Source organism: Amblyomma mixtum, chromosome 1 (genome assembly GCF_055824585.1).
Source record: "Amblyomma mixtum isolate Tamu chromosome 1, ASM5582458v1, whole genome shotgun sequence".
Taxonomy (NCBI): domain Eukaryota; kingdom Metazoa; phylum Arthropoda; class Arachnida; order Ixodida; family Ixodidae; genus Amblyomma; species Amblyomma mixtum.
In genome coordinates this window covers 63707774-63728041 of record NC_143012.1, presented here as the reverse complement: position 1 = coordinate 63728041, position 20268 = coordinate 63707774, and the positions used below count along the sequence as shown (strand labels likewise).

Below are 20268 nucleotides of genomic sequence, written 5' to 3'. Positions count from 1 at the left end.
CTGTATTTTTCTAGATTTTAAGAAGGCCTTTGACGTCGTTTCACATTCCTTGTTAATACAAAAATTATACTGGTACAACATAAATGAGAACGTTATTATGTGGATAAAGGCATATTTGAGCTTTAGGCGTCAATGTGTTGTTGTCAACGGGAAACAGTCGCATGAGGTGGCTGTAACATCAGGGGTGCCCCAGGGATCCGTCTTGGGCCCATTACTGTTCATAATTTACATGAATGACATCTTTTCAGGTATTTTTTCATACATGCGTCTTTTTGCGGACGATTGTGTATTGTATAGAATTATTAACGATCAAAGTGACTGTGATGCATTACAACAGGATTTGTGCAAAGTGGCCCAGTGGTGTGAGAACTGGGGAATGCATATTAACTTACAAAAATCTGTACATATGTGTTTCACTAAAAAGAAGGTTCCCCATATTTTCACTTATAACATAACTAATAGCAGACTGCTTTCAGTGTTGGAATTTAAATATCTTGGTGTATATTTAACAAGTTCAATGTCTTGGCATCCTCACGTGGATTTCGTTGCTGCCAAAGCCTGTCGTGTGTTAGGCTTCCTGCGAGGTAACGCTAAACTTTTCCCCTTAAAGACTAAAGAACTGCTGTATAATACAAACGTTAGAAGCATACTAGAGTATGCTTGCACAGTCTGGGATCCGAAATCCTTTCTTGACGTTCAAAAGCTAGAAAGAGTTCAGAATTTGGCCGTTCGTTTTGTTTTCAATAACTATGGGCGATATATTAGTGTAACCAGCGCGAAAAAATCTTTGGGTTGGGACTCCCTTCAAAAACGTAGGAAAGTTCTGCGTTTAAAATTATTTTATAACATATTTCATTCTAGAACTGGAATAGACAAAACCAAATATATAGCCAACCCTGATTACGTGTCTTTACGAAGAGATCATCCACTTAAAGTTAAAGAATACAGATGCCGGTCTGACCTTTTTAAAATGTCTTTTTTCCCTAAAACGGTTTCGGAATGGAACAAGCTGCCTGAGGAAGTAGTGTCCATATTATCAATCAATTCATTTTCTTCCATGCTGTGACATTTTTTATGTATAATAATTCCGTGTACTTTCTATCTCATTGTTATCTCTTATTTTGTAACCACCTGCATGAGGTAGCATTTGTGTACTTTTTGTTCAACCCCCCCACTGTAATTCCAGACAATGGCGCTGTGGGTATGATGATAAATAAACAAACAAACAAATAAATAAATAAATAAATAAATAAATAAATAAATAAATAAATAAATAACTTTCGATCGTTATTTTCTCGTGTAGAGGTGTCGTTATTTGATGCCTCTACTCGATGCCCTTCTGAGGTATTTAAGGTACCACAAATAGATAAATATTGCTGAGTCCAACCTTTTTGTGATGATGTCCGCATTCGTACGTATGGGACTGTATATGTCCTTCCAGCCGGGAGGTTGCGTCGGTTTCCGCAGGCCAAATCACTGAAACCAGCGTGAGTTCTCCGGTGACTTGTTTATCGTCGACGTTTCGGCATGGTCCACAGTTAACACGACTCACATCAATTGACAGCGTGGAAATATTTCGAGTGCGAGCAAGCTTTTGTGCAGGGTTCTCACCATGTAAACTTGTGTTCAACTTTACTGATATGATTAGTTGGCGGTTATTGAGTATGAAAGAGATATTCGAGTGATTTCATTCAAACTCTTCCAATTCCTCGTCAACGGCCCACGACTCGAATATCATATACGTAAACAGCTGAAACTTGCCGATGGTAAGAATGGTATAGAAAGAGAGGGCGATTTGGAATCCTATAGTATGGTACAGTAATGATCTGTGGGGATGGTATAATCCCGTAACCTACGGTACGATATAGCATGGTATGGTATTAGGGGTTTAGAGTACAGAAGCGGCATATAGGCAATCACAGACGCAGTCATAAACGATATTGTCTAACAGGAATCTTACCGGGCTATGAGATTTATCATTGCATGTTGTCCATGTGGTCACGTGACTCATAAAAAAGATCTTTCTAGAATTTGGTGTCATTGCAGAGACTGGGGCAGACAAATGACTTCGAAGAACTTCATTTGCCCAAACGCACACCCCATGCTAGCTGCGAACACGTTACATTCTTGTTGCGGTCGCGTAAGATACCACGTAGGTAATAAATTTCGGGCAGAACCATTGCACTTCCTGACTTTACTGCGACAGAATGCAAAACGGATCGAGGCTTCACGAGGCCAATCTTTGTGCATGGACCGAGTTGCACTGGGTTCCTGGTTTCTAAAGCGATCGTGTTAAAAGACGCACAGCAGAAAAAAAGGATGTGGCGGCCACTCGCCGTGAAATTCTCTCACAGACCTACCGCATGTGGTCGTCATGAGACCGAGCGCGAAAGATTACAGCCCAGAAAATCCGATATTAACTGTTTATCGGCCTATGGGGTAACAGGCTACGTGACGGAATGTGTCCGCTTGGGTGCTCAAGAAGATAAAGCATATCACTAATAACAGCGAATAGAACTGAAAAGACACATAGCAACCTCAATAGAAGAAGTCTACTACTATTGAATTTCTGAGATACAACGTAATTAAGTGTCTTTATAGCGTTTTTGATCCCATCCATGTAAAGCAATCTTCGAGGATTTGCTATTGGTTCCGCGTTAATAGGATAATTGCAAAGGCGACGGTAAAGCTGGGTGATGCCACTTCCTTCCAAATTATCTGCAGTCTGTACGTCGCGACGATACGCCGAAGCTTGAACCTTACTCTATTCAGGAGAGTGCATAGTACTGACGCCACGAAGCACGGCCAGGTGACAAAATACCCAACGCTAACGTAAAGCACACGATAGCGATGAAGTAGACGGAGGAGAACGCAAAAGAAGGTGGTGCTCTAATAGAATTATACCCTTTACGGAATACGTAATCTCTTTGACGTAAAAAGATAACCGAACAACAATACCCTTTTTTGGTATATAAATGCGGCCTGGACTCCACCTCTTCAGTCAGCAAGCTTCAACCTGAGAAGCGTCGACGGAACGACAGGTAAGTCTTGAATTTTCAAAGCAGAATTTTGTTTTGTTGTCGAGTGAGCAATTTTGTCTTGGCCGTTTACATAGGTATTCGGGCGGAACAACTGCAGTCCACTGGTAGAACATATAATGGGGCGGAATAGCTGGAAGCACCGAAAGTTTTCTATTATTGTTAAGAGAAATGTGACATGCGGGACGGAAGCAATAATGCTTGCCTACGGCTAAACGTTTGCTCAAACGCGCCGAGTATGTACGGCTACGAATTTCCCCACATACCGAATCATAAGCTCCGTAAGATGAAACATGTCAGCCCAAAAGATTCAAAAAGGTATTCATGTGATCAACGATTAACAAGCCGCAGAAGATGAAGCCTGCACAGTCCAATGTAAGAAACCTTTGAGCTCCTGTGAGCAGTATCGAATTATCGAGCCTTCGATGATACAAATCTTCGATAATGTGGGAAATATCGAAGCTTATGTTCCTGTACAAGTTCGCCTATGCAAAAGTGAAAACCTGTCTTGTTAACCGTCCATCAAAGCACTTGTATTATTTGTGATCATTTTGTGCAATTCCTCTAGGTATTAGATTTAAAGTTCTCGTACTTTCTCTTCGCTTCCTAAAAAATTATCACTTCAACGCTATTGTTCTGCATTGGCATCAGGGGAATATTTGGCCATTGTAGAAGTGCCTAATTTATCTTTAGCTGCTCTCGCCATCTCAAGGTAAATGCTCATCATATTTCAACTTTTCGATTGCCGCCGCGGTGGCTCAGCGGCTATGGTGCTCGGCTGCTGACCCAAAAGACGCGGGTTCGATCCCGGCCGCGGCGGCTAGAATTTCTTTGGAGGAGAAATTCTAGAGGCCCGTGTACTGTGCGATGTCAGTGCACGTTAAAGAACCCCAGGTGGTCGAAATTTCCGGAGCCCTCCACTACGGCGTCTCTCATAGCCTGAGTCGCTTTGGGACGTTAAACCCCATAAACCAAACCAATCCATCAACTTTTCGAATGACGTCTTATCATGGCAGAAACCTGTAAACGTCTGTGTGGATCCGAATAAAATTGGTCCGTTAGTAGCTGATTGCTGGACTATGTCCAGATTTTCTGGACGTGCAAAAATTAGCATCATCATTCCTCTCCTTGGAGGGAACACCACGCATATCACTGGGCCTATTTTACTTTGTAACTTTTCATAAAACATAACAGTCGACAGAGTTTCTGCTCTAACATAGTGTTCAACATCTTGGAATCTTACTTTTCGCTTCAAAACATGCCGTATAAAATGCTTAATCTGCTGTAACCGACTAGAAGAGAGGCGCATCGAGAAGCAACCAAATATATCCAGCATTCGAAATTCCCGCTTTCATTTTTCTATTTGCACCCACGTGGCCCATGGCTGTCGTGAAAGTTAGAAGGGCCGGCCCAGAAATCTTTGGCTTGACTACGTCAGTCGCGCTGAAAGTGGTACTGCGGATCTGTTGTAGCAGTCGAAGTCCATCGTTCGCACTTACAGCCACCGTTCACCTCTATATCTTTTCACGTATTTTGGCAACTCACACATCCTATGGTATATTAGCTGGTGCAAGTATCTTTTTACTGCTTTGATGGAGAGGCGTAGGCTCTTGCTCAGGGAAAAAATCGTTGTTTCGGCACAAATAAAAGTCTGGTCGATGTTCTTAACGCTCTTTTTATTTACACTAAATGTGGAGATAAGTAAGCAGCATACCATTGACTATTAGATGTCAGCAAATGTGAGATTTTGATTGTTGCACGCAACAGCTGGTCATGGCATTTTGCAGAAGAAGGGATATAACAATCTGTTATTATGATAATTAACGCCCCCCGCCCAACTGTTTCAATTGCTGCCAACCGAATAGGACCATAATTGTTAAACACGGACTCTCATATCAGTCTATGCATCCAACATCTCTAAAAAGCATGTTCTTTCTCGTTGCAGCGATTCCACCATGAAAGCTTATCTCATCTTGGCCCTCGTCACCCTCGGACATCTGAGCCGTAAGTGAGATGTGTGCACCACATTGTCTACCACTGAGTCCACTGCATGACTCATTCAAAAACCGTGTAGTCGTCAGAAAAAAATCTAAGCAAAAATATAAACCTGGCTTCCTTTCGTTTTGTACTGAGATGTCAACGAATGTTGCTATACTAAATAACCAGCGACGAACATTTCCTGAATGTATGTGTGTTGAGTAACCGAAATAATTTACGCATGTAGAACGTACTCGTGATTTTCATGAAATCGACGCCACTCGGCTGCCGCTTGAGAAATCGGTTTGAGAAGGTTGGCGGTGCATATCCACGTAGTATTTTCACTTGTGTGAGTGCGCGAGTTGCGCGCCAGGCGATTGAGAAGTTGTCGACAGTGTGTTGCTGCTAAAATATATCTTACGAGCGCTCCTCCATTGGTCTTGTCATGCTGAGAAGATAAAAGTGCCGCTCGAATGTTTTCACATGGCAGAAGTATGCTCAGTTTAGGAGTGTCATGTTTCCAGGCCGTTGGGGAATGCTCGAAATATCGTGAGCCTTAAGCGACGATTCCGTGGCCTAGAAGTGCGTATGCAAACGCGGACTATTTTTCATTAGCAACCATCGCTGAACCGACTTGACTTATGCGCAGACTTCTATTGCGAAGAGCTTTGTGGGTGCCTCACCATGATCGAGGGCTTTTTAGTGCATGCATGTGTGCTGTTCTGGCGCTTAACTATATGAATAAAGGGGGTCGGTTTGTATAGTGACGACATGTGACTTCCATCTGAATCTCTTTTCTTTTGTTCTTTGTAATGACCCAATCACCTCGTTGTCAATGCACAAAATCAGTCGATCAGACGAGCGGAGAAAGCAAATCGATTAGATTGGAATGAAAAAAATGCCTTAATATCTGCCTGACATCTACAGCTTGTCTTGCATGTGCTGCTTATAAATTAAGAGTAACTATAAAGTGTAAATTGTTCCAAGCACACAGTGTGCGGAAAGTGCGACCTCATTTTTAGAGCGCAGCTCTTTGGCGTCCGTTCCTGCGTTTCGCGGCGTCGCCGTCGTCCCTCGTAACCAGCTCCGCAGCGGGGGCAGCACGCTGTTCTAGCTACGCGCGTTCCTGATGCCATTTCACCCGCACGCCCAAGCCGAAACGCATAGCCGGCGCCGTTCACCACGGCGTGTACCCCCTCTCAATCTTCCTCCGTGGCGGCGACCGCGCGATAGGGCGCGGTGTTATCGGGTTCCCGAAGCGCTCGCTCGGCATAAGCAGATCACGGTTCGTGACTCCCAAACTCAGAGCCACGTTCACTTGACTCGCTATCAGCGTCAATGACGCAACAGCGGAGACGCAACAGCGGAGGGCTTTAGTTTCAATTGTTCCTTAATATTTTTTCTGTATAAATCGTAAAGGAGTTGTCTTCCTGCGGGTTTCTAAGGATGGAATGTTGTTGGCAGTTATATGGTTAGTACAAGCACCAAAGATGAAGGTCACCAGTTTTCTTCTCCATTTGCGCCAAGTGATAAGTATATGTTTTGGTCTGAGGGCCCTAGACAATCGAACCATACCCAAGTTTAGAAATGGTATATGTGTTCTAAGCCAGAGAATAAAGATCGTGTGGAGCATCTTTATGATTACATCTGACGAAGCAAATCACGAGATATTTTAAATATATGAGTACTCCATATATATTTTGGTAACAATGACACCGCGATAATTAAAATTAGAAACATGGGAAATAAGGCAATTACGCAAGCGACACTGAAATTACCAGACATTGTTTTTAAGTCTTAATGTTTCACGGAGTGTGTCCTGCGTGGTCTCATACATCAATCCTTGCAGCACACTAGTATGTAAAAATATAGAGTGCTGTAATAGTTTTTATTCATTTATTAAGGTAGTGTAACAAAATCCAGTCGTCGCCAAACAGCTCGACCTGCACTGAGAGGCAAAAAATTCGATCCTGTTAACCATCGAAGGCTCATAGAAACTCCAGGGTCTTGCTACGATTGTGCTATATATTTTTCTTTTACTCTCTGCAAAAGAATGTTTATCGTCGATGTCACGTAGTCCTCAAATGCGCTGTGGGCTGATAGCGTTCCTCTGACTGCTCATTTCAGAAATCCATGCGGCGACTATCAACAGCCCGAAGAAAACTGCGAAAGGTGTGAAGGAGCTGCAGCAAGATATCGTCGAGGCTCTCAAAGACAACCGTGAAGAGATCATGGCAGCCGCGAGAGCCCTGAAGACCTCTAGCAACATGGACGACGGAACAGAAGAGCAATATATCCCACCGTTGGTAGCCGCCGTGATCGCTGCCATTGCTGGCGGTGCTGCTGGCGGGGCTACGGAGGCTGCCGTGGCACATGCCATCAAAAATGGATGAGCCGCTCCTAATATCGTTTTTATATTTCTAGAGAAATAAATCCAGTGTGTGATGGTGCCAGAATCTGAGAACTTGTGCATCTCTTTCTGTAAGCAATCGAGAGTTTTCTGGTGACGTTTGTACTCTGTGTTTGTGGAAGAACGGAGACTTCTTGGTGGGAGAAACAGCCCGCAAACTGTCAGCATTGTTGGTAGCATAGTAACATTTTTGTGCCTTATTCGCCAGCGTTCGCTCTACCTTATCTCTACCAGAAATAAACGGAATGCGAGGCTACACTAACCTTTTGACACTTCAGTACTGATCAGCGATCGACGCTTGTCAAACTCCTAGATTTTAATCAACGAGTACCACTTCCGAAACGACTAGGCATAGAGATTCCGAAGGTTCTGTAGGTGACGTCGGCGATGGCGGGGAACGAAATTTTCAGAGATAGAGAACGTGAGTGGCCATCAATAATGCCCAGTAATGCCAACAATAATGCCCGCAATAATGTCCACAGTAGAGAAAAGGGTTCTTATAGTGGCGTGTACAGCCATCTTCTACACCTATATATTCTTTGATCTCATAGCTCTCTGTTTAAATCCTTTAGGCAGTTTGTGTTACGAAGCCTATGTGTCTGCTTGTGTGGGACAGTCGTGTGTGTACATACCTCATGCATTTCAGCAAAGGTTCAGCCGTATGTAAGCGTTATTCCCTCAGTCCCACTTTCCACACTTCTCTTAACGTTTGTAGAAACCTTTCTTCCCTTCAAGCCACTTCGCACGATTGCCTTTTCTCGCGGTTGACTTTCGTTTGTCGTGTACAAATATATATGCAAACAGTCAATCGAATGTTGGTCGCTTGATTGGGATGAGAAGAAGTACTGCTCTCAGAATGGAAGGCTCAAGACTGGCTTCACCGGCGCTTCTGACGTTGAAGCTGTGTGTCTGAAGCGGTGGAGTGCAAGCAGCACTTATACAGAAAACAATAGGGTATTGTTATTCGGCCTCCTTTTTCTTTGAAGTGATCAGGTACTCCATACACGATAGTGTAACATTTGAGCACCGCCTTCGTTAGGCGTTATCATCCGCCTACTGTATGGCTATCGCGTGCTTCACCTGCTTGTCGGTTACTTTATCAGCTGTCCGTGCTCCACGGCGTCACAGCGATGCACTCTTCTGAATAGATTGTAGCGTCCGCCTGGACGCCGCGTCACAACGTATTGAGTGCAGATTCGTTACGAGGAAGTGCAACAGCCAAGGGCAGTAACGTCAGTACAATGCTCTTATTATGAAGGAACAAAGAGCAATTTTCTCCACGATTTCCTTTACATGAATGTGATCAAAAAGACGCTACGGAGACACTGAAATACATTATGTATTCGGTTTTCCATAGCATTAGAACCCTTTTATACAGCTCAATGTATTTCTCACGGTTTTCGCGGGTTTGTTTGCGATACATATTCAGTCAGGTAGCCTGCGGCTGCATAGGACAGGAACAAGTTCCACTCCGATTTTTCCGCTTTTTAATTTTCCGACATTTTCAGCCCCTTTGTTTGATGACGTCACATCCCGTGAGTCTATCAGAGAATATCATGAGTAAAAGACGTTGAACTTTTTATTCTTTCGTTGCGGTTTCCAACACCATCGCATTAAAGAGCACGAACTTGCTGCAGATCCTTCCACGCACGGGAGATTTGCCTAACACAGTATCTATCCGGTAAGCGATCTGTCATCGTATTCTCAAGGAGTGACAACCTATGCCCTGAAGTTATTCTTGAATGAATCATTTTACTTCCGTCAAGGCAAAGGGGGCTCGAAAAAAGTAGAAACCCTTCTTGTTGAAGGGGCTCGAGCCCCTTGGTAGAATAGCAGACAGGGAGCATTTACAATAAGCTGCACATAATTCAGGAAGACACTTATTGAAAAATATTTATGGGAATGTCACTGCCAATGTTAAAGACGAGGTAGCATGGTCGGGCGCCGGAAAGGGAATGAAGGAGGACGGAGACGAGGATGCGGGAAAGACATGGAGAGAAGACTTTATACAATGAAATTTACATTATTTACAAGGAAGCTCGGTAACGCGACGCTCAATGCTGGAACGCCGTATGAGGAGAGCACATGATGAGACCATCTGATGAAAAGCCCCTCGGCCGTACCGCTGCCGAGGTTTTTAAGTGTTCCCTTTCCCTAGGTTCCCTAGATGGGGGCCGGGCCTGCCGAGGAAGGAAGTTCCCTGTGGCACCAATCACACACACACACACTCCTGAAGGATCACGCCGCCGTCACGTGTTGGGAGGTGCAGACGCTTGAATGTCCACGAGCGGCGTTCCCGCGCATTTCATGCGTTCGAACGTGCGTTCGCACTCGGTGTAGGGGGAACGCTCGCTCAAAACTTCACCCAGGCAGACGGACGCGGCTTCCTGCGGGTAATCAAGGTGTTCACCCAACGTGCGTTTCGGGGCTAGTCGGCGTTCCGCTGCAGCCATGCCGTTTTCTTCCCCACGGCAAAGGCGAAACGTAACACAGAGTACAAAAGAAGTTTTCAATAATTTGTTGCTCCCATTTGCCAAATATTACAATCATTGCGATGATTAAGTGGGAAGGCAGTGATGAAGCATTTGTTGACCGGCATAAAGCAGGAGAGAAAGGTGCGTTGCATATTTCAGACGAACGCGTTGTTTAATTACATGTCTTCGGTGAAAGATTTGCCATGGACTTGAATAGACGCTCGGAATTTCTGAAATCGTATTTGTATCTTTTCGCTGACTTAAATAAAAATTGCGGAAAGAAATGAAACCTAAATTTTGGAAGAGCTGTCTGTTATGCGCGCTTGCTTCCTTACCGGTAATATGTCGTACGACCTTTTTCTGCAATACGTGCGTCTGGTTTAGGTTGGCTATCGATAGTGCACTCGATAGCCAACCTAGTGCAATCGATAGTGAGAAAGAGATGCAGCTTTTTATGTGTGCAACTAGATTGGAAGTAATAAAAAAAATGAAAATTAGCAGGTATACCGACCGTTCTCGACAGACGAGAAGTTCGACAATTTACACGCTTATTCCTAGAGACGTCGGTTTTTATTATAGTATGTTAGGTGCCGGAAAAGGTATTTCCTGAAGAGGGACTTCCAGTCAACGGCTGGTATTGCAGAGACGGTGGCAATACATGTACAGTCTTTGTCAAAAGTAACCAGGCTGCATGGTTTGCTTCCCATTTGTATAGTAGAGCCCTCCTGGCTTCCCTAAAGATAAAAAAGTTCTTCAAAGGTGAGAACAGGGGTCCTCCTTACCATAGAGAGATTTAGACCTTGAGGGCTGGCATAATAGCTTTACTATACGACTGAGAAGCAAAACCCTGCAGCCTGGTTACTTTTGACAAAGACTGTACCTTCGAAGCAACTCATTTCCATCATAAGGAACGCTATAGTGGCTGCTTTCACTTTTCCCTCCTCTTGGCGATCACCGGAGGCGTCACATGACGACGTAAAGGACGGAGACATTGCCGTCATTGACATCAGCGCGACGGACTGCAAACGAGACCGACACCGCGCGCGGAAAATCTTCAGTGCAAGCAGCGAGCAGCACTAGTTCCTGTTCTTTTTTATTATTAACTGCCAATAAAAGCAATCTTCGGACAATTGGTTGTTTTTGCCGCGATATGTGGAGTGCTAGAAGAGCGACGTACACCTGAATCGTATCACTGCTTCGGGTTCGATCCCGGCCGCGGCGGCTGAATTTCGATGAAGGCGAAATTCTAGAGGCCCGTGTACTGTGCGATGCCAGTGCACGTTAAAGAACCCCAGGTGGTCGAAATTTCCGGAGCCCTTAACTACGGCGTCTCTCATAGCCTGAGTTGCTTTGGGACGTTAAACCCCAAAAAACCAAACCATAAACCAAACCAGCTTCGAAATTACGCTCCCCCCCCCCCCCCCCATATATCTGCAAGTTGACTTCTCCTTACTGAATATGCATTCGCACTTGTCATCCTTTCCAAGTTTCTCGACCACGTGCCCGCACGGTTACTTTTGCAGCCTCATTTTTCCCCCGTACCATTGTGGACTGGAACGACCTTCACAGCGACATTGCAGCCATAATGTGCTCCGCGACCTTCGCTGATAATCTTCATGCTCATTTGTCATCGCGTTAACACTTGCCGCCAACGAATATTGTACCCACCTCTTATGTAATGCCCCTCACCGGGCCTTTAAGGAAAATAAATGAAATGAAATGAAATGCATTAAAATTGGTTTTGAGGTAAGCCCAAACACGCGCGACATTCTACTCAGAAGAGTGTATCGTGCTGATGTAGTGAAACACAGGGAGATAATAACATACCTGTAAAAGAGACGAAATATGCGTTAGCGGCGCAATATTTGAATGCTATCGCAAAGGGAAGCTGGTGCTCGAATATTAATGATGCTAATTGTTGAATACCTAATATCTCCCAAGAAAAAGGAATCCGAGAACCAGACCTTTTTCTACTTGATACAAGTGGCCCAAAGTACACCGCTTCAATTACCGAAGTCGAATCACAGAAGCGCCAAAGAAACAAGAGATCGGCTTTCCGCTGTATCGTTGAGGCACTGCTGATTGCTAAAGCCGGAAACCAGCGTGTCAGCTCCCTTAAAGCTTTACTAACTGAGAAGGAGCTAGGTATTTTAAAACGGTTTTGAATACGACACTACTTTTGCTTCGATGTACTGACACTGGTTTTGTGTTAATGCATGGTTGTTTTAGTTCGGTTTTGGTTTCATCTGCCTTTGATAGGGCGTCCACAAGTCTGACTCAGCTTTTGTTCAAACTTATTTTCCTTTGTTGTCAATGCTGTTGCTCGATTTTACTTTCGGCTCTGCTTTTTGCTACGATTGTCCTGACATTGCTCTTGCTGGTGTTTGAGTTTTTGTTCGTTTTTTGTGTCTCCTTCATCGTATGCTTGCATACCTCTCTCGATTCGCTCCGATTACGTATGGCCGTGTGAGGCTTTCAAATTCTTGCACAAAAAGGTATAGCGTGCTCTTAGGGCCACTGATGGATGACGCTATGTTCTATAATGTTTGGTTTGTTACTCTCGGCCTCGTGATGTCAAGTGGGTTGTGGCTTGCGCATAAAAGCTGCTGCCTGCTTTCAATAAAATGTTGGTAGTTCAGCGCCAGTCCGGTTGCCGTTGTGTTCGTCCTTGTCTATTGGCGCTACTTCTTGTTATCTTTTTTTGCCGTTGGCTTTATAGTACATTGCAGGAGTATGTGTCCCTTCTATTAATAAGTTTCTAGGGAGAATTTTGTCGGTAATTTTTTTACGATAAGCTGGCATTTTTCACTCCCAGAGGAGTATACCGAAGCAGCACAGGTCATCAGCCAAGCATTGCAAAAGGACGATTTTTCTCAGGTCCTTTGTAGTACCTGCCCCGCCGACGTGGCTCAGTGGTTGCGGCGCTCGACTGCTGACCCGAAAGACGCGGGTTAGATCCCGGCCGTGGCGGCCGAATTTCGATGAAGGCAAAATTCTTGAGGCCCGTGTGCTGTGTGATATCAGCGCACTTTAAAGAACCCCAGGTGGTTGAAATTTCCGAAGCCCTTCACTACGGCGTCCATCATAGCCTGAGTTGCTTCGGGACGTTAAACCCAAATAATCCAATAAACCAAACCTTTGCAGGATCACCCTTGCCAATATGTTGCCAATATTGGGCCAATCACATCTGCTGCTTGGGTATTTCACTCATGAGGGAGCTCATTTGAAAGCAGTATTCCCATGCAAGCCTAAATTGAGAGCTTTCAGCTCCAGGGAGAATGAGTCAATGAAATTGCAGTGATTGATTTGAAAGAATAGCTTTATTAGAATAGTTTACTCCATTGAAAACATTCAACCAGCAAACAGATAAACAGCGACCATTTTTTAGCACATAGCTCCTGCACTTGCTAAATCAGCGCTTCAACATAAGGGGGTGTAATTGAGCATTTATCATAGGAGCGCAAAATTTCTCCAGGTACGCGCGATGAGAACTTCATGCCTAAAAACTGCGGAAAGAAGTATTTTTGAACAGGATAGAGTACATGAACGCAATTTTTTTATATATGATAAAATTTCACTACAACAATCTACACATCGACAGATCTCCCATCGGCTAGCTTGCATCTTTTGATTTCAATGATTTTGCTAACGTAAAAAGCTTTCCCCACTGGTTTTCGATGCAAGTCTTAACTGCTCGATGGGAGCGATGGAAACAGCACGAAAGAAGATATATTGGAAAAGTATTTGCTATATATCGGAAAAAATGAATCATTATCATCAATACAGGGTCTGTCCTGAAAGTAATGAGACAAATCGCGGTGTGGCGTGTGCATGCTCTAGATCAGGAAACCCCTTCTGGGGGAAGGAGCGGGAACCTTCAGCTTCACAATGCAAAGACCTCAGTTGGCTTCGAGCAGGTCAAGCGAGTGGACGAGTTGGAATGTGTACCCATGTTTCGTCGCTGCGTCGAGGAAACCATGGAACAGCGCGACGCGGTGAAGCTTTGCAATAAACTGAATAAATCACCGACTGAGACATTTGGCAGCATGTGGTAATGATGCAATGTCCAGATCGCAAGGGTTCCAATGGCACAAAGCATTTACAAATGGCGTGAAGACGTTCAGAACCACACAGTCAACGTTACCGTCCGTAACCGTCATTGACAGGCGCCTGGACCGCTGCTTGTTGTGAACGTCGTCACGACCGTTTTTAAATGCCTTGTGCCATTAGAACACGCGACGTGGACATTGCATCGTTCCCACATGCTGTCTTGATCACGTTGATTGACTCGGTAGGTGACTTACCCAGTTTATTGCAAAGCTTCACCGCGTAGCGCTGTTCCAACGTTCGCTCCATGGATTCCTCGACGCAGCGACGAAATATGGGTACACTCACGAAGATGTCCCCTCGCTCCGCCTGCTCGCAGCCAACTGAGCTCGTCGCATTGTGAAGCTGAAGGTTCCCGCTCCTTTCCCCAAAAGCGGTTTCCCGATCTAGCGCGAGCACGCGCCACACCGCGACTAGTCTCATTACTTTCAGGACAGACCCTGCATATCCATATGAATTCCCCAGAGTTTCCAATATTCAATGTTTTTTTTTCTGAAATAATGTTGGACATGTGCACCCTAGTACACTTGTCCACACCCAGGTAGTGCTCGTAAGCATGGCATAAAAAGCATGCTGCGCTTTACATTTATTAGGAATCTATTACGATTTGTTGCGGTTGTGTACTCTTGCTCGTTTACGACTTTGTGACAATTCTTTCGGAATCAGCCGATGCGATCGCCTGCCTAGGAAACACTGGATCGCCAACTCGCTGACATTGGACACGACCTTGGCTTCTCGCTAATAGTCCCTGCTTTCTCCTATGTGAAGAATACTTGATTTTAAATCACTTCATCCAGAAGTACAGTCTAAGACCGATAGAAAAAATTTAAACGCAACAATTTATTATCCACCAACAACGGCGATATGACTCCTAGTTGCTGTGTAAAGAATTACTCGGCAGTCTGGTCACACCAGTGCTTAAATTCATAATCGATTTCAGGTCGCTGAAGTGTTAACTAGACATGATGGCCATTCAGGTTCTCTATCTCTGAAAATTTCGTTCCCCGCAATCGCCGACGTCACCCACAGACTCTTAAGAATCTCTGTGCTTAGTCGTTTCGGAAGGGGTCGTCGTTGATTAAAATCTAGGAGTTTGAAAAGCGTCGATCGCTGATGTGTTTTCAAGTGTCAAAAGTTGTAATGCAGTCTCCCATTCCTCTTGTTTCTGGTAGAGATAAGGTAGAGGCGAACGCATGCAAATAAGGCACAAAAATGTTACTCTGCCACCAAAAATGTTGACAGTTTGCGGGCCTTTTCTGACACCAAGAAGTCTCCGTTCTCCCAGAAACACAGAGTGCAAACGTCACCGCAAAAGTCTTAATTGATTACAGAAAGAGATACACAAGTACACAGAATCTAGCACCATCACACACTGGTTTTATTCGCTAGAATTAAGAGTGAAATTAGAAGCGGCTCCTCCATTTTTTATGGCCTGTGCTAAAGAAGTCGCCAAAGCAGCGCCAATAACACGAGCAAAACCGCTAACCACGGCACGGACCGTGGCCTCTGCCAACACAGAGAAAAATTGCTCTTCTGTTTCGTCGTCCATGTCGCCCATGGAGGTCTTCAGGTCTCTTGTGGCTGCCATGATCTCTTCGGGGTTGTCCTTGAGAGCCTCGATGATATCTTGCTGCAGCTCCTTCACACCTTTCACACTTTTCTTCGGGCTGTTGATAGTCGCCGCTTGGATTTCTGAAATGAGCAGTCAGAGGCACACTATCAGCACACAACGCATTTTAGAGCAATGTGACTTCGACTATAAACATTCTTTTGCAGAGGGTGAAAGAAAAATAAATACCACAACCGTAGCAAGATCTGGCAATTGCAACGTACCTTTCATGGTAAGCAGGCTCGAATATTTTGGTGGTGACTGCCGCTCGAGCTATTTGCCAATGACAGGATTTTTTAGAACAATATAACCTTAATTAGAGAATAAAAGCTATTACAGCAATCTACATTTCCAAACAAGAGTGGTGTAAAGATTGGTGTCTGAAACAACGCAGAGCAAGCTCCGTGAAACAGTAACATGTAAAAACACTGTCTGGTCATTTCATGGCCACTTGCCCAAATGCCTTATTTCCCATATTTCTAACTTTAGTAATCTCGGTGTCACTGTTACCAAAACTTATATGGAGTACCCAAATATTTAAAATACTTGTCGATATGCTTTTATAAACTTTGCTTGCATAGACGTAAACATAGAGTCTCCACGCGAACTTAAATCTCTGCCTTACAGCACATATACCACTTCTAAACTTGGGTATGGTTCGATTGTCTAGTGTACTAAGGCCAGAATATATACTTATCGCAATAGAAATTCTTGGTCGCGGGTTTATTTAGTACAGCAACATTCGTTTACATCTGGGTAGAAACTTAAGAAAGCCAAGTTCATATTTTCCCTGCTTATTTCCCTGACGACTTCAAAGTTTTTTAAAGAGTCATTCAGTTACCGCTTCTTGCAGTGAACTCAGTGGAAGACGCTAATGTCGTGCGCACATCTGACTTACGGCTCAGATGTCCGAGGATGACGAGGGCCAAGATGAGATAAGTTTTCATGGTGATATCGCTGCAACGAGAAAGAACGTGCTTTTCAGGGGTGTTTGATGTATATCCTGATATCCAAGTCTCGCGTTTGAAAATTATTGTCCTATCTTATTCGGAGCAATTGAAACAGTTTTGCGGGGGGTATCAATTATCATAATAACGATTTTTTGTATTATTTTTGGTTCGCGATGCCACGTGCATGAGGTAGTGTTATAAAAAGTTCCTAATCACTGGCAAACTATTAAGCACATTGTGAGGGCTTTAAATAACCTAGATATTGAACTCACAATGCTGAAATTAAACTATGCGAAAGAACAATTTTTTTCCTCATCAGTGGCATCCGCTGCTGCCCAAGTAAGGGTAGTAGCAAGTCAGTCATTGTTCCTACTTTTCAATAGAATGTTCTTATGTTAGCGACGATTAGCTGCTGGCTTTAGATCTCAATAATGCCTTCCTCTACAAAATGACAAGAACAGCTGTTGCGTTGAAGAATCGAAATCTCACATTTGCAGACACCTAATAGTCAATGGTATGCTGCCTACTTATCTACACTTTAACTGTAAATAAAACGAGTCTAAAGTATAACGACCAAACTTTTATTCGAATAACGAACAGCCATTTTTTCCCTGAGAAGGAACCAACGCCATACCATGAAAGCAGCAAAGAGATGCTTGGACCAGCTAATATACCATCGGATATGTGGGTAGCCAAAGCACGCGAAAAAATATAGAGGTGAACGGTGACGAACGATCAACTTGGACAGCTACAACATATCCACAGTCCGACTTTCATCGTCACTGACGTAGTCAAGGGAAAGAATTCTGGGCCGCCTCTTCTAACTTCCACGACTGCCATGGGGCAAAAGGCTGCGAACATATAAAATCAGCGCAGGAATTTTGATTGCGGGATAGATTCTATTCGTTTTCGATGCTCCTCTCTTCTAGTTGGTTCGAGGTGATTAAACATTTTAAACGTCGTGTTTTAAAGCGAAGAGTAAGGGCCGGATGTGTTAATCACTATGTTGGTGCAGAAACTTTGTCGACTGTCACGTTTTATGAAAGATTACTAAGTAAAATAGGCCTAGTGATGTACGCGCTGTTCGCTGCAAGGGAGGGGAATGATGATGCTAATTTTTGCATGTCCAGAAAATCGATACATGGTCCAGCAACCAGAAGATGAAATATGAGGAGCAATTTCCTTAAAGGGGCTGCGAAACACTTCTTGGGGGGGATACCAGCTATACTTCAGGTGGATTCTTTATGTCACACAGATGCTGACTTAAAAAGGATTACAGGAATCGATGCACAGGAACGGGAGCTATTCAATGAAGAAATTTCAAAATACAAGCAAACAAAACGCTGCCCTCAACTCGATTTTGGCGGGGCTTCCCACTCCTCTTTCGCTATCCCAATGACGGCACCTGGCGCAACCAATCAAAACAGCCTGCCAGAGCACGTCGCGGAAGTTTGCACCCCACGGTTGCCTACTCTCTGTAACTCGTTCTTGCTGAGACTTGAGACTGGCAGCGTCGTTTCAATGCCAGAAGGCCCCTGGTGGTGTATTTTTATTTTACTTGCTTTGCAGGGCTTTTATCTAAGAGAAAAAAGACGTTTTTGTTGATCTAATATAAAACGCAGACAGGGGACAAAATGTTTCTCTATTTATTCACACAATTTGCAGTATATTTACTGTTTGTACAATGATCAAGCTCGCGCCAAGTGATGTCATATCCGCTGCTGAAACCCGCCACTGTGTGGGGACAACATCAGAGCCATGAATTTGTTTTTGGAAGGGCATTAAAATATTAAAAAACAGAATATACCCGTTATTACCGACGCTAATAGCACCATTATAACTCACTGTATGCGATCAAAAGGCAAAACAGTCAACTAAGATTGTGTTTCTGGGCCCCTTTAACATCGTTAGAGTAGCTGAGGACAATTTCGGGAATTTGCGATAACCGAGTATTCCCCAGCCGCCAATGCAGAACAATGGACTTGAAGTGAGAATGCTTTAGCAAGCGATGAGAAAGTCAAAGAAATTTAAATCTAATACCTCCAGAATATCCCAAAATGAGGATAAATTACACAGGCGTTTTGAGGGACGGTCAACAAGAGAGGTTTCCAGTTTTTTTTCATAGCCGGACAGGTAGAGTAACATAAGCCTCGATATTTCCAACATTATCGAAGATTTGAATCATCGAAGGCTCGATAATTCGATACTGCTCACAGGAGCTCAGAGGCTTCTTACACTGGACTATGCAGCCTTCAACTTCTACGGCTTGTTCATCGTTGTTCTCATGAATACCTATTTGAATCTTTTGGGCTGACATGTTTCATCTTACGAAGCTTATGATTCAGTATATGGGGGACATTCGTAGCCACACATACTCGGTGCGTTTGAAGAAACGTTTAGCCGTAGGCAAGCATTATTCATTCTGTCCCGCCTTTCACATTTCTCTTAACCCTAATAGAAAACTTTCGGTGCTTAGAGCTTTTTTGCCCCATTCTCTTTTCTAGAAGTGAACTGTAGTTGTTCCGCCCGAATATCTATGCAAACGGCTAAGACAAAATCACTCACTTGAGAGCAAAACTAGATGCTTTGAAAACTCAGGACTCACCTTTCGTTCCGTCCGCGCTTCTGAGGTTAGAGCTCGGTGACTGAAGAGGTGTAGTCCAGGCCGCATTTATACACAAAAAAGGGTATTGTTGTTCGAGTTCCTTTTTACGTCAAAGAGATTACGGATTCCGTAAATCGTATTTTTCTATTCGAGCCCTGCATTCTCTAGTGTTATCCTCCGTCTACTTCGTCGCTATCGCTTGTTTTCCATTAGCGTTGGGTATTTTATCACAAGGCCATGCTTCGTGGCGTGAGTACGAAGCACCCTTCTGAATAGAGTCAGGTGCGAGCTTGGGCGTATGATCGCCATGTATTGAATGCAGGTAAATTGGAAGGAACTGGCATCACTCAGCTTTACCGTCGCCTGTGCAATTCTCCTATTAACGCGGAACTAATAGCAAATGCCTCGAAGATTGCTTTACATGGATGGGATCAAAAACGCTATAAAGACATTTAATTACGTTGTATCTCAGAAATTCAATAGTAGTAGAATTCTTCTATTGAGGTTAATATGTGTCTTTTCAGTTGTATTCGTGGTTATTTGCGATATGGTTTATGTTCTTAGCACCCAAGCAGACACATTCCGTCACATAGCCTGCGGCTACATAGGCCGAAACCCAGTTATTTCTGGGCTGTAATTTTTCGCGCCTGGTCTCGTGACGATCAAATCCGGTAGGTCTGTGAGCGACTTTTACGGCGAGCGGCCGCCACACCCTTTTTTTCTCCTCTGAGGCATCTGACACGATCGCATTACGAACGGGGAACCCAGTGCAACTCGACCCATGCACAAAACATTGGCCTAGTGCAGTCTCGATCCGTTTTGCATTCTGTCACAGTACAGTCAGGAAGTGCAATGCTTCTGCCCGATATTTATTCTCTACATGGTATCTTCCGCGACCGCAACAAGAATGTAATGTGTTCGCAGCTAGCATAGGGTACGCGTTTGGGCAAATTAAATTCTTCGAGGTCACATATCTGTCCCCGTCTCTGCAATGGCACCAAATTATAGAAAGGCCTTTCGTAGGTGTCACGTGACCACGTGAAAAATATGCCATAATAAATCCCATAGCCCGGTAAGATTCCTCTTTACAATATCGTT

General features: G+C 44.1%; 2 protein-coding genes across 2 annotated transcripts; one reads left to right on the top strand and one right to left on the bottom strand.

Moving 5' to 3' along the window:
* Positions 1-1399: 1399 nt before the first annotated feature.
* On the top strand, positions 1400-7408 carry LOC149366504 (uncharacterized). The gene is made up of 4 exons (XM_089571123.1): positions 1400-1411; positions 2941-3041; positions 4984-5042; positions 7143-7408. The coding sequence occupies exons 1-4, from the start codon at positions 1400-1402 to the stop codon at positions 7406-7408; spliced, it is 438 nt and encodes a 145-aa protein (XP_089427249.1).
* A 7976-nt stretch (positions 7409-15384) lies between these two features.
* On the bottom strand, positions 15385-19330 carry LOC149366503 (uncharacterized). The gene is made up of 3 exons (XM_089571110.1): positions 19171-19330; positions 16514-16572; positions 15385-15698 (listed from the first exon to the last, which is right to left on the bottom strand). The coding sequence occupies exons 2-3, from the start codon at positions 16560-16562 to the stop codon at positions 15385-15387; spliced, it is 363 nt and encodes a 120-aa protein (XP_089427236.1). The 5' UTR covers positions 16563-16572; positions 19171-19330.
* Between the last annotated feature and the right edge of the window lie 938 nt (positions 19331-20268).